The 14,067-nt window shown below is 36.1% G+C and overlaps 1 protein-coding gene across 1 annotated transcript in view; it reads left to right on the plus strand.

Annotated features, from left to right (window-relative positions):
* Window positions 1-14,067, plus strand: part of LOC148949264 (RING finger and SPRY domain-containing protein 1-like) — a 314,716-nt gene that overhangs the window by 59,342 nt on the left and 241,307 nt on the right. The window contains exon 3 of the mRNA XM_089092665.1: window positions 7,584-7,746. Within this exon, the coding sequence (XP_088948791.1) occupies window positions 7,584-7,746 (163 nt within the window). The remainder of the gene's footprint in view (window positions 1-7,583; window positions 7,747-14,067) is intronic.

Below are 14,067 nucleotides of genomic sequence, written 5' to 3' on the forward strand. Positions count from 1 at the left end.
TATTTCATTGGGGAACTTAAAACTGATGTGGAAGATTTTTATTTTGTTTGGAGAAATTATAATTGAAGTGTGTTCTTTGGTAAAGTTCAGAAGAGAACTTGAACTTTTCTTCACTTCGTTGAGAAAAATTTAAATTGAACTAGAACTTTTTATCTTCCGTGAAAATATTCACAATTATGATATTACTTTTTCTATCTTCCACCAAAAAATTTAGAATTGAACTTTAAATTTCTTTATGTCTTTTTTGAAATAAATAACTGAAGTGGAAGATTTTTATTTTATCTTGTGAAATTAGAAATGAATTTTGTTCTTTAGTAAAATTCAGGAGAGAACTTGAACTTTTCTTCACTTCGTTGAGAAAATTTTAAGTTGAACTAGAACTTTTTATCTTCCTGGAAAATATTCACAAGTATGCTATTACTTTTTCTATCTTCCACCGAAAAATTTATAATTGAACTTTAAATTTCATTATGTCTTTTTGAAATAAAGAACTTAAGTGGAAGATTTTTATTTTCTCTGTAGAAATTAGAATTGAATTGTGTTCTTTGTTAAAATTCAGTAAAGAACATGAACTTTTCTTCACTTCATTGAGAAAATTTACAATTGAACTAGAACTTTTTATCTTCCGTGAAAATAATCACAAGTATGGTATTAATTTTTCTATCTCCCCCCGAAAAATTTAGAATTGAACTTTAAATTTCTTTATGTCTTTGTGAAATAAAGAACTGAAGTGGAAGATTTTTGTTTTCTCTGGTGAAATTAGAAGTGAAATGTGTTCTTTGGTAAAATTCAGAAGAGAACTTGAACTCTCCTTAACTTTGTTGAGAAAATTTTAAATTGAACTAGAACTTTTTATCTTCCATGAAAATATTCACAAGTATGGTATTACTTTTTCTATCTCCCACCGAAAAATTAGAATTGAACTTTAAATTTCTTTATGTCTTTGTGAAATAAAGAACTGAAGTGGAAGATTTTTGTATTCTCCGGAGAAATTAGAATTGAAGTGTGTTCTTTGGTAAAGTTCAGAAGAGAACTTGAACTTTTCTTCACTTCGTTGAAGAAAATTTTAAATTGAACTAGAACTTTTTATCTTCCAGGAAAATATTCACAAGTATGCTATTACTTTTTCTATCTTCCACCAAAAAATTAGAATTGAACTTTAAATTTCTTTGTGTCTATGTGAAATAAAGAACTGAAGTGGAAGATTTTTATTTTCTCTGGAGAAATTAGAATTGAAGTGTGTTCTTTGTTAAAATTCCGAAGAGAACTTGAACTTTTTTATCTTCTGTGAAAAAGTTGTAACAGTATTTAAATTTTTCATCTCTTCGAGAGAGATCTGAACTAAAGTGGAAAATTTTTATATTATTTGAAAAAAAATAGAAATGATCAATGACTAATTTCTTTTTCATTGATAAAATTCAGAAGAGAACTTGAACTTTCCTTGACTTCGTTGAGAAAATTTTAAATTGAACTAGAACTTTTTATCTTCCGTGAAAATATTAACAAGTATGGTATTACTTTTTCCATCTTCCACCGAAAAATTAGAATTGAACTTTAAATTCCTTATGTCTTTGTGAAATAATGAAGTGAAGTGGAAGATTTTTGTTTTCTCTGGAGAAATTAGAATTGAAGTGTGTTCTTTGATAAAATTCAGAAGAGAACTTGAATATTCACGATCAAAGTATAACTTTTCCAATATTCTATGAAAAATTTGGAACAGAACTTTAAATTTTTTTCATCTCTATGTGAAAAGTCGGAACTGAATTTAAGAAAATTTAGAATTAAAGTGAAAATTTTTATCTTCATGGAAAATAATCACTAACATAGTATAACTTTTCCTATTTTCTACAGAAAAATTTAGAACAGAACTTTAAATTTTTTATGTCTTGGTGAACTTAAAACTGAAGTGGAAGCTTCTTATTTTCTCTGGAGAAATTAGAATTGAATTGTGTTTGTTGTTAAAATTCAGAAGAGAACTTGAACTTTTCTATCTTATATTAAAAATTTGGAATAGTATTTTAAATTTTTCATCACTTTGAGAAAAATCCGAAGTGAAGTGGAAAATTTTTATATTATTTTGGGAAAATAGAATTGATCAATAACTTATTTCATTTTCAATGAGAAAATTCAGAATCGAAGTTGAACTTTTCTTCTTCCGAGAAAATATATTGAACAGAACTTTAAATTTTTTCCTCTCTTTGAGAAAGGTCGGAACTGAATTTAAGAAAATTTAGAATTAAAGTGAAACTTTTTATCTTCATAGAAAACAATCACAATCAAAGTATAACTATTCCTATCTTCTAAGGAAAAATTTAGAACTGAATTTTAAATTTTTTAATGTCTTGGTAAACTTAAAACTGAAGTGGAAGCTTTTTATTTCCTCTGGAGAAATTAGAATTGAATTGTGTTCTTTGGTAAAATTCAGATTAGAACTTGATATTTTCTATCTTCTAAGAAAAATTTGGAACAATATTTTAAATTTTTTCATCTCTTTGAGAAAAATCTGAATTGAAGTGATAAATTTTATATTATTTTGGGAAAATAGAATTGATCAATAACCTATTTCATTTTCATTGAGAAAATTCAGAATCGAAGTTGAACTTTTCTTCTTCCGGGGAAATATAAGGAATAGAACTTTAAATTTTTTCGTCTCTTTGAGAATGGTCAGAACTGAATTTAAGAAAATTTAGAATTAAAGTGGAATTTTTTATCTTCATAGAAAATAATCACAATCATAGTATAACTTTTCCTATCGTCTACGGAAAAATTTAGAAGTGAACTTTAAATTTTTTATGTCTTGGGACTTTTCTTGTTCCGGGGAAAATATTTGGAATAGAAATTTAAATTTTAATCTTTGATAATGTTCAGAATTGAATTTAAGAAAATTTAGAATTAAAGTGAAAATTTTTATCTCCATGGAAAATAATCACTATCATAGTATAATTTTTCCCATCTTCTACGGAAGAATTTAGAAATGAACTTTAAATTCTTTATGTCTTTGTGAAATAAATAACTTAAGTGGAAGATTTTTATTTTCTCTGGTGTAATTAGAATTGAATTGTGTTCTTTGGTAAAACTCAGAAGAGATCTTGAACTTTTCTATCTTCTATGAAACATTGAGCCTGCTAGTAGTATCATTATCTCTAAAATTCTTTTTCTTAAATCTCTGACCTTTTTAATAGATATTCTGAACGTTTGACGTTCTAGCATACCCTAAAAATAGTGAACACTTAACAAAATAATGTATAAGATATTTTTAATGAGATAAGGACATGTAGAATATTGATATAAAAATATGTTAAATACAATATTATACATTATTAGTACACTTGCTCTTCACTTTCCGTCAATTCATCTTTATATTCATTGATGATATTGTCTGCTAATGTCCTTTTTATTCTGCCTGCGATTTCACTGTCTATTCTCACATGATTTTTGCATAGATAGCAGTTCTGGCAGGTAGACATGATATGATTTATTACACTAGTGCAGCAGTAGGCCTTTCTTTTCTTCTTTGCTTTCATTTGAATAGTAATACCAGAACGATGGGAATAGGATCTATCAATAGGTATCGTGCTACCATAACCATTAGCTAGAAGTTGTCCCCGATCATCGACAATTATTTTTAAGTTGGCATTCTCCTTTAGCACTATCATCTCTGGTGCTCTCACTCTCGCATATCCACCTTGAGCAATTTTGAATGATTTTGATAGTCCAAAGAAATCTAACTTCTCGCTGTCATGACAACGCATGCATACATTTCCAATAGTGTTACCGCTTGCACTCGTTTCATAGTTCAGGCATTTCTCCTTGTCAGCGTTCAACACGACAATGATTTTTTCATGTGCACATACTTTCGTCGAATAATTCATCTTCACTTTTTACAGATATGAATTGTGTGTTGATCCTTCAAATGCGTAAAAAATACTGATTTAATGCATGCAATAAACTCGGTAGTGTCGATAACCTGCCCTAGAGTACCAGTGGAAAAGTCGCGTCGTGTCCATGAACAAGCACAGAGTACGATTGGTAGAGCCGTAAGCATATTTCATGTCATTTTATGGTACGTAAAAAAGTTAGAAAAATACCATTTTAAAAAATTCAAGAAAGTATTTATGAATTCGGGAGGGGACTCTTTGAGGTTGGAAAATGGGTTTAGGAATGACATTATGAATGGAACTTGTTCAGAAAAGATATAATAAAGCCATAAAAAAAGTATTAAAAAAAATGGAGCGGGGACTCTTTGGGGGGGCCCAGGGAGGGTGTTGGGAGGGCCTTGGGGGGGCCAGGGGGCCCTGTGGGATCCCGAGGGACCTTGGCGGCCCAGGGGAGGGCCTGGGGGGGTCGGAGGCGGGTGTGAGGGGGATAACATTTCGAAAATTTTACTTTTTAGTTTAATTTTTTTTTGCGGCGCATCCCTGCGGCGAATCTTGCGGCACTTATTTGTGGTGCCTCCCCTGTGGCGCATCCTCCGCGGTGCATCCCTGCGGCACATCCGGTGGCGCTTTCCTGGCCCAGGACCCATCCTGGCGGTACTTCTCTGGCCCGGGGGGCCTTTGGGGACCGGAGGAGGGCCTTTGGGGCACAGGGGGGCCTTTGGGAGTCTGGGGGACACTTGAGGACCGATTGGTCCTTTGGGAGCCGGTTGGCCCTTTGGGGGCCGGGGGGGCCTTTGGGGGTCCGGGGGACAGTTGGGGGCCTGGGGGACATTTGGGGACCGGTGTAGGGCCTTTGGGACCCCGTTGGTCCTTTGGGAGTCTGGGGGACACTTGAGGACCGATTGGTCCTTTGGGAGCCGGTTGGCCCTTTGGGGGCCGGGGGTGGGCTTTTGGGGGTCCGGGGGGACAGTTGGGGGCCTGGGGGGACATTTGGGGACCGGTTTAGGGCCTTTGGGACCCCGTTGGTCCTTTGGGAGCTCGATGGGCCTTTGGGGGGCCGGGGGATGGCCTTTTGAGATCTGGGTGGGCCTGGGGGGGCGCCAGTGGCCCTAGGGGAGCCCGGGGGCACGGTGCGGCTCGGGGGGAGGGCCTGGCTGATTTGGGGTGCCCTGTGGTGGTCCGGGGGCCCTTTGAGGACCAGATCAGGGCCTTTGAGGGTCTGAGGAGGGCGTTTGGGGGGCGGGGGCTCTATGGGAGCTTGGGGGACCTTTGAGTACCGGGGGCTTCCTTCGGGGTGGTGGGGGGGGATCGGAACCCTTTGGGGTTTGGGTAGAGGACCTCACAGCACTGTTCAAATGGAAATTGTGTATTATAACGACCACAGAGTTTCACCCTCAAATTCTCTTCTAAAACCTTTCCTAAAATCTTCTTTCAAAATGTCTCTAACTGTTTCGCCGAAATAATCCCATAAAATGGATAAAACAGTTTCACCCAAATAATCCCTAAATGTAATTTCAGCGTGTTCCTTTTGTTTGGCATCTCTGCGCTAACGCATTTCAAATTTCTAGGAAACCCTTTCCTATGTTAATCTCTTCATCTCATAAATTTTCCTAGCTAAACTATTAGGGTTTCGTTAGAATATCAATTTATCTCTCCGACTTAAAGATCCGTGAAGCCGTATTTAAAAATATAATTTCTATCTCTTTAGAAACCCGCATAATTCCAAGATAACAATTGATGTCAATTATAATTCCTGACACTAAAGATCAATGAAGCTCTATTTAAAAATAGAATATTAATTTTTCTCTCTGACCTAAAGAACGTTTATCCCTCAGACCTAAGATTAAAGAAGCCAGAGTGTTTCTTAATTTCCCCTTCGTGAATCAATAATTTCCCCTAGCGATTATGTAAATCAAGTTCTCAGGCCAGGCTAAAACCACGTGGTTCTATGCCCATATATGATGTTAAAAAAAGTTGTAGGTGGCAGCAGGGTGTTCTCGTGGGGCTCAATAAGGCCATTCTACTAATGTTAGACAAAATACAACATTTTTCATTCCATTATTCTGTACAACAACAATTATCTGATTTCGATGTCCGGTTTATTTAAGGCAAAGCTAAGCCATCCTTGAGCTCAAATACTGACCCAGTTTTCCGATTATTTTTTCTGCCTTCCAATGAGGTAGTTACATTATCTTCGTTTGTGACTTAATCTTCACTAGTGCTTATTATTAACAGCTGTGAATGTCGTTTTTTTTTCTCTGTTCTAAATTTTTGCATGGACATCAGGTTTTCAAATAAATAATATTAATAAACGGTCTTTAATGAGGACGTCCAAAAATTTATGTCTCCCGTTTTCGTTCAATATTAAAAAAAAACATTTTTTAGATAATTCTAGCTACATAGACGAAGAAAATCCAGTATCTTTTTTTGTATATGATTCTAAAAAGACTTTTTGCTGATTCCGAAAATAATAACGGAATCTGCAGCTTTTTACATTTACAGAATTATCTTTATATATTTTGGCATTCTTATAAATTCTTTTCTGAAATGCCAAAAATTCCACCAAAAAATCTTTGAAGGTAATTGCAAAGAATTATGCTTGTTTGAAAAAAAAAACTGACTCCGTTTTGAATTCAACGTAAAAAGTAGCGCTATAAAAACTTTCACTAGGAAAAAAAGACAAAGCCAAAGTATTGCTCCTGCAATATAATCAATGGAATTGGCTTCCGATATGGCTTTGGATATGGCTTTCTTGTGTAATTATTGTCTTGAATTGGATACTATGGAGTTTCTCAAATATTTCGACAGCTAATCCCTTTAGGTCTTTAATTTTTTATTGAGTAGAAAAATGAAAAACCCAGTTGAGGAGAAACCCAGTTAGTATTATACCTTTCAACCCCATGCGCGTCACAATAGTTTGGCAGCTTTTGTTCTTAGATAAAATTATGATAGAGTTACAAAATTTCGAGCTGGTAACCATTAGTCAATAGCCAAGTCCTTGCACTCTTAAGTTCACTAACACTTGTTAATCAGTTTTGCATCGACAATTTTTAAAAGTATAATCAAGAATAATTAATTATAGCTTTTTTTAAATATTTATTATAATACACATATTACTATACGAAAAGCAAAGAGATTTCGAAATGAGTTCATACAGCTTTCCGAAGTTAATTATCTAAAATCTAGTCTCCTGTGACAGTAGAGTGACATTACAGCGTCTGATAATGCTACTCTGGACGGTAAAGGTTAGCCTATGGTTTACTAAATATTTTTAGGAAAAGGCCTCTAGAGCGAATCAAGTGAATTCAGAGTGACCGTCATCAGTCAATTCAGAGTGATCGAAATATCTGTTATTTTTGTGAATTTCTATCACTGTTTGTGAAACACTGTCTATTAAAAGGATTTTTATCTCTATTTGAACTTTTATTTATCGTCATGGAAAGGCAGTGGGGTCTCCGAAATTATCTAGGCTACGTCTTAATTTTTTATTGAGTAGAAAAATGGCGTCATAAAATTTTCGAAGCATTAATTTGGGTAGTATCCTCGATTACATTTTAAAATTATATTTTTATAATAAGTGGATCTAGTTTTCTGCGTATAAAAAATGTAGCAGTAGGCCCTTTTGTGTTTCGAGCACCGGGCAACTTTTACTCCCCATCCTCTTCTCTGTCTTGACTCTAATAAATAGGTACATCTATATTTTAGTAACGTTTCGTCCGATGCTATGCATATTTTGGAACAGATTGCATCAACTCCCAGTGGATGGTTTCTAGTGCTCTATTCTCTTGTTGAAGTCGTGCCTGCTCATTCTGAACTGGGACCTGCCGTGATAAGCCTCATAATTGAAAGTTGTCCCCTTCCATCTAAAGTAAGCTTGCCTTTTACTCTGAAATATTCTAGTTTATGTAGGCTATGCATATTGGAGAAAAATCGGGGAAGGAAGTCGATATTTATCAACTGTAAACTAGTGCAAAGTACAAACTGTAAATAAATCCCCATGTTTGTTTTCAGAAGAAAGTTTTTTCTAATCATCCATTGGGAAGTTCCTATGACCCAGCACAAAAATTTAGATTTCACCGTCTTTAAGGTTAAGGTTAATTTTGCTCATGTGATGTGGAACGTGGCTTAGCATGATGTTACGTGACTTGGCAGAGCGTTGTAGGGTGTGGTGGAAAGGTGATGCTAAAAGTATAAACCAGGTGGCAGGAAATGGGTAGCGTCTTGGCCTAGATATAGAAAATGTTTGCACCTTTAGACTGGCTAGGTAGGTCTATCGGCTAGAATCATTAGCAAAATTGAAAATACAGGTTGTATTTTTACTATCACATTGTCAGCCCTCTTTTCCTGAGCCTGGTGGTCGGCCAAGCAGCAGAGAAGTATACTTTACACTTCTGGATATTATTACATCCTTAATCAGATATGTAATTAAGTTGGTTGGAAGCGAAAGCCACATTAATTTTGTTTTATTTTGACAAAAAAAAAACGAAAAAAAACATGTATTCAAGTTTTGCCACCAACCTGTGATTATACAGGTTACAGTTTGGTCGTCGACGTTCACTAGCCATTTGTATCCGCTCCGTGTGTTACAAAATAAAGCTGTAAGAGTTTTGAGTAATGACTTGTCCCAGAATTCGGTAAGATCGAGGTATTACCAATTAAAAATTTTACTATTTTTTGGTTTGGTTAAATTTTATGTAAATTTGTTTATGTATAAATTTTTTTCTAATTTGTTATCTACATGTTTTTCGGAACTTTATAATGAAAGGGAACATAGTTATGAAACTAGAAATGTTGAATTAGTACAACGCCGGTTCCACTTACTACCAGATCTAAATTTTCTATTAGGTATAATGGTCCTGAAGTATGGAACAGGCTTCCGGCGGATGTAAAAGGTAAGAAGGTTCTTGAGGAATTTCGTGCTTCTTTGCGATGTATTTGTTTTAACCAGTATCGTAGACAAGGATTAGGTGATTGATCTGGGAGTGATTTTATGCTTGTGAATGTTGAAAGAGTAAAATTTTCTTGTGTGTTGATTGAGGTGGCTGTCGGTATATGTAAGGAAGCATGATGAATCATATAGTATGAGTATGGGATTCCTTTAATTTCCCTGTAAAAAAATTTATTATCCTTGAATGTTGATTAATTGTTTAGTAGCGATGGGGGAGGGGAGGAGGAGTCATAGGGTTTTATTTCCCCGAGGAAGTGTATTAGTGTATAAGTAGCTGAAGTGTTCCTTTTTCGGGTCATCCCAAACACGCTAATATGCGTTGGGACCTATTTTGATATTGTTGGTATTATGTGCAGTTTTGTTTTGTTAGCATTATATTGGGATTTGTATGTTGTTGTTTTTTGTGACCCATTTAAAATAATAATAATAAATATAAAGTTCGGTATTGCTCGTTATTGAAACCGCGTTCGGAATTGCTTATTGAAATCTACATGTAATTGGTTATTGTTACTGAAAAGCAAATGCAGTCGATTGCAATGACCTATTATGAACGCAGGATAAATAATTCAAATATTTCAAGGTGTAAGTCTATGATTCAAATTTGTTCGTCATAATCATGAAATACTTAACAACACGCCTTCTGCAAATCTTACCTTATAATTAATTAAAAAAAAACTTTTTCCACAAAATGAGTTTTTCAAAGATAAGTAAAGAACTCCATTAAACAAAAAATGAGCAAAAATAAAATCAAATAATCTACCAAGCGTGAAACTATCACAAATCAGCATCGATAAATAAATGAAAACCAAACCGAACAGAAATTACAATAAATAACCGAGTCAAACTCAAAACGAGCAGAAATTAGCATAAGCTGGGCTCAAAACCCCCTATGCCTTCCCAAGGTCAGAACATAATTTGCACTTTACTGAAAAAAATATAAATGTTTTTACTTTTATAACTCTAGTAAATCAAATAATATTAACATTCTGATTACTAAATATCAGTATATGTATATTAAACTGACAATGCATATTCATTTGTATTTTTTAATCAGTAAAGTGCAAATTATGTTCTGAGTTTATAGTTTGGCCTGATATTTGTATGCTGGAGAAAAATTTTCAGCAATATTTAGCAACATACACCCTCTTAAAGATCTAGACACAAATAATAGTGTTTAATTTAGTTTCATACCTCCTCTAGTTGACCTGAAATGGAAAAATTGATACCATTCGCAAAAAAATCTGTTTACGTTCTTTGATAGCTTGGATACACTTACGCTATTTTGATTTGGTTAAATTTTAAGAGCAGAAGCAGCCCCGAAAGTTTGAACATAATACCCTCAGTCGTTCTTGGGATACTGCTGAGATGCCTTATTGGGAATTAGCATTAACACAGTGCATTTTAATTTAATCTTATGGCAACATTTAGTTTGGAGCCCTTTTTAATTTTTCTATTACAACTTTCTATATAAACTTTATATGCCCCCAGGCCATAACTTACAACCCTTGCCCTGAGGGCTATGAGGGGGTTATCATCCTAAAAGACCTTATTTCAAGAACTGTCAACTACTTTGAACAAAATGAATATCTCTAAATGTTGATTGGATGTGTTTGGGAAAATGGTGGGGGTGAGAGGGGCGTTAGTCACTCTTCAATCACTTTCAACTTTTAAAAAAGGCGCTATTCCTTTCAATCTCTAATTCAATGACCTCTTTGGTAGTTTGTACGATGTCGATTAAAACGTTATATGCCCCAGGGCATAACTTACAAACTTTTCCCTGAGGGCTGTGGGGGGGTGGTCATCCTCAAATGCCTAATATCCAGAACTTAAAACTACGTTGAATAAAAAGGTTATTTCAAAGTTTTGATTAGATGTGTTTGGGGAAAAGCTGGGTGTGAGAGGCGTGTTAGTTGCCCTCTAATCACTTTTGACTATTAAAAAGGGCACTAACCCTTTGAATTTCCAATCGAATGAGCCTTTTTTAAAGTTTCTACGACAACTCCTTCTGTAAAACCTTATATGCCCCCCAGGGCATAAATTACAACCCTTGTCCTAAGGGCTATGGGGGACTGTCCTCAAGAACATAATTTCTATCTGGAAATCAACTACGCTGAACAAAATGGCGATCTCAAAATTTTGATTGGATGTGTTTCGGGAAATGGTAGGCATGGAAGGGGTGTTAGTCGCCTTCCAATCACTTTCGAATATTAAAAAGGGCACAAGCCACTCCAATTTCCAATTGAATGAGCCCTTTCGACGTTTCTACGACAATTTCTTATATACGAAGTGCCCTGCTCTAAAGGAAAAAATAATAAATGATATATTCTGCCAACATCGTTCTTATATGCCCTCAGGGCATAACTTAAAACCCTTACCCCGAGGGTTGTGGGGGAGTGTCTTCCTAAAAAATGTATTCTCTATCAGGAAATCAACTAAGCTGAACAAAATGGCTATCTCAAAGTTTGGATTAGATGTGATTGGATGTGGTGTTAGTGGAAGGGGTGTTAGTCGCCTTTCAATCACTTTCGAATAATAAAAAGAGCACAAGCCACTCCAATTTCCAATTGAATGAGTGCTTTTCGAAGTTTCTACGTCTACTTCTTCGATACGAAGTGCCCTGCTCTAAAGGAAAAAATTAATAAATTACACATTGTGCCAACATCGTTCTTATATGCCCCCAGGGCATAACTTAAAACCCTTGCCCTGAGGCTTTTGGGGGAGTGTCTCCGTTATTTACTTAGGCAGCGCGATCGCGCTGCCTATGAATTATACAACAACTTTCTATATAAACCTTATATGCCCCCAGGCCATAACTTACAGTCCTTGCACTGAGGGCTCTGTGGGGGTTATCTTCCTAAAAGACCTAATTTCCAGAACGTTCAACTACGTTGAACAAAATGGATATCTCAAAATTTTAATTCGATGTGTTTGTGAAAATGGTGGGCATGAGATGGGCGTTAGTCGCTATCCAATCACTTTCAACTAATAGAACATGCACTAGCTCTTCCAATTTCCAATGGAATGAGCCCTTTTCAAGTTTCTACGACAACGCCTTCAATAAAAATCTTGTATGCTCCCAGGGCATAACTTACAACCCTTGTCCTGAGGGTTGGAGGGGATGGGTTGTCATCCTTAAAAACCTAATTTCCAAAACTTTCAACTACGTTTAATAAAATGGCTATCTAAAAATTTTGATTGGATGTGTTTGTGGGAATTATCGGCGTGGGGGGGGGGGGCCAATTGCCCTCCAATCATTTTTGACTATAAAAAGGGCACCAGCCCTTTGAATTTCCAATCGAATGAGCCCCTTTTGAAGTTTCTACAATAACGCCTTCTATAAAAACCTTATATGCCCCCAGGGCATAGCTTAAAACCCTTGCCCTGAGGGCTGTGGGGGAGTGTCCTCCTCAGAAATATATTTTCTATCTGGAAATCAACTATGCTGAACAAAATGGCTATCTCAAAATTTTTATTGGATGTGTTTGGGGGAATGATGGGCGGGGGGGATAGTTGCCCTCCAATCACTTTCGACTATTGAAAAGGGCACTAGCCCTTTGAATTTCGAATCGAATGAGCCTGTTTTGGAGTTTCTAATTGCAACGCCTTCTATAAAAACTTTATATGCCCCTAGGGCATAACTTAAAACCCTTGCCCTGACGGCTCTGGGGGAGTTTCCTCCTCAAAAACATATTTTCTATCTGGAAATCAAATTCGCTGAACAGAATGGCTATCTCAAAATTTTGATTGGATGTGTTTGGGAAAATGATGGGCGGGGGGGGGGGCTAGTTGCCCTCCCATCACTTTAGACTATTAAAAAGGGTACTATCCCTTTGAATTTCCAATCAAATGAGCCTTTTTTGAAGTTTCTACGACAACGCCTTCTATAAAAACCTTATATGCCCCCATGGCATAACTTAAAACCCTTGGCCCGAGGGTTGTGGGGGAGTGTCCTCCTCAAAAACATATTTTCTATCTGGAAATCAACTACGCTGAACAAAATGGCTATCTCAAAATTTTGAGTGGATATCTTTGGGGGAATGATGGGTATGGGGGGCCTGGTTGCCCTCCAGTCACTTTCGACTATTAGAAAGGGTACTAGCCCTTCGAATTTCCAATCAAATAAGCCTGTTTTGAAATTTCTACGACAACGCATTCTATAAAAACCTTATATGCCCCCAGGGCTTAACTTAGCCCTGAGCCCCTTTTGAAGTTTCTACGACGATCCCTTCCATATGAAGTGCGCTGCTCTAAAGGAAAAAATAATAAATAGTACTTTGTGCCAACATCGTTCTTATATACCCTCAGGGCATAACTTAAAACCCTTTCATCGAGGGTTTTGGGGGTTGTTCTCCTCAAAAACATATTTTCTATCTGGAAATCAACTACGCTGAACAAAATGGCTATCTCAAATTTTTGATTGGATGTGTTTGGGGGAATGATGGGGGTGGGGGGCTAGTTGCCCTCCAATTACTACCGACTATTAAAAAGGGCACTAGCCACTCCAGTTTCCAATCGAATGAGCCCATTTCGAAGTTTCTACGACAACTCCTTCGATACGAAGTGCCCGGGTATGGAGGAAAAAAAAACACATTGTGCCCACATTGTTCTTTACTTAGGCAGCGCTAGTGCGGTGCCTATGAAAATAAGAAAAGAAGTAAGTTTTGGGTTACCTACTCTCGAAAATTGTGACGCCAGTTGGCACGTTGCACGCGTGACGGAGGCGCTTCTGATGTGACATGAGTGGTAGAAGTTTGCCAAGCGTGGAGGAACAAGTGGTGCTACGAGATGTACGCATGGTTGCAAAGTGATCAAACCCTTTCACGTGGCTTAAATCTGTCTACTAATTTTAGTCCTATTGTGACAATTTTATTTCTCTATTAAGTTCACTGTAATTTGTATCCCCAGACTTTCTTAGGATTAATTGTGGGATTTTATGATTGTAGGATAATAGAATTTTTCTGAATTTGACAGTTGTTCGGTTTTAAATAGCCGTAACCCTTTTGTTGTTTCTAGATTTAGTATTTTGTGGTTATCGGAACTTCATTTGCTTCCTAATTACTAACCAGTCTCTATTTCGAACTTATATTTCTATTAGATAAATTGTTTACTAGCATTGAGCGCTAGGCGAGCTAAAATCACATGGGAGCAAAGCTTGGTCAAATGAAATTAATTGACAATAAGTTAGAATTTTCAACCGACAAATATTGGCATTTTCTAACGGATTTCTTGAAATGTTCTGCT

Source organism: Artemia sp. Qi Xiang Cuo, chromosome 8 (assembly GCF_049724085.1).
Source record: "Artemia sp. Qi Xiang Cuo chromosome 8, ASM4972408v1, whole genome shotgun sequence".
NCBI classification, from domain to species: Eukaryota; Metazoa; Arthropoda; class Branchiopoda; order Anostraca; family Artemiidae; genus Artemia; species Artemia sp. Qi Xiang Cuo.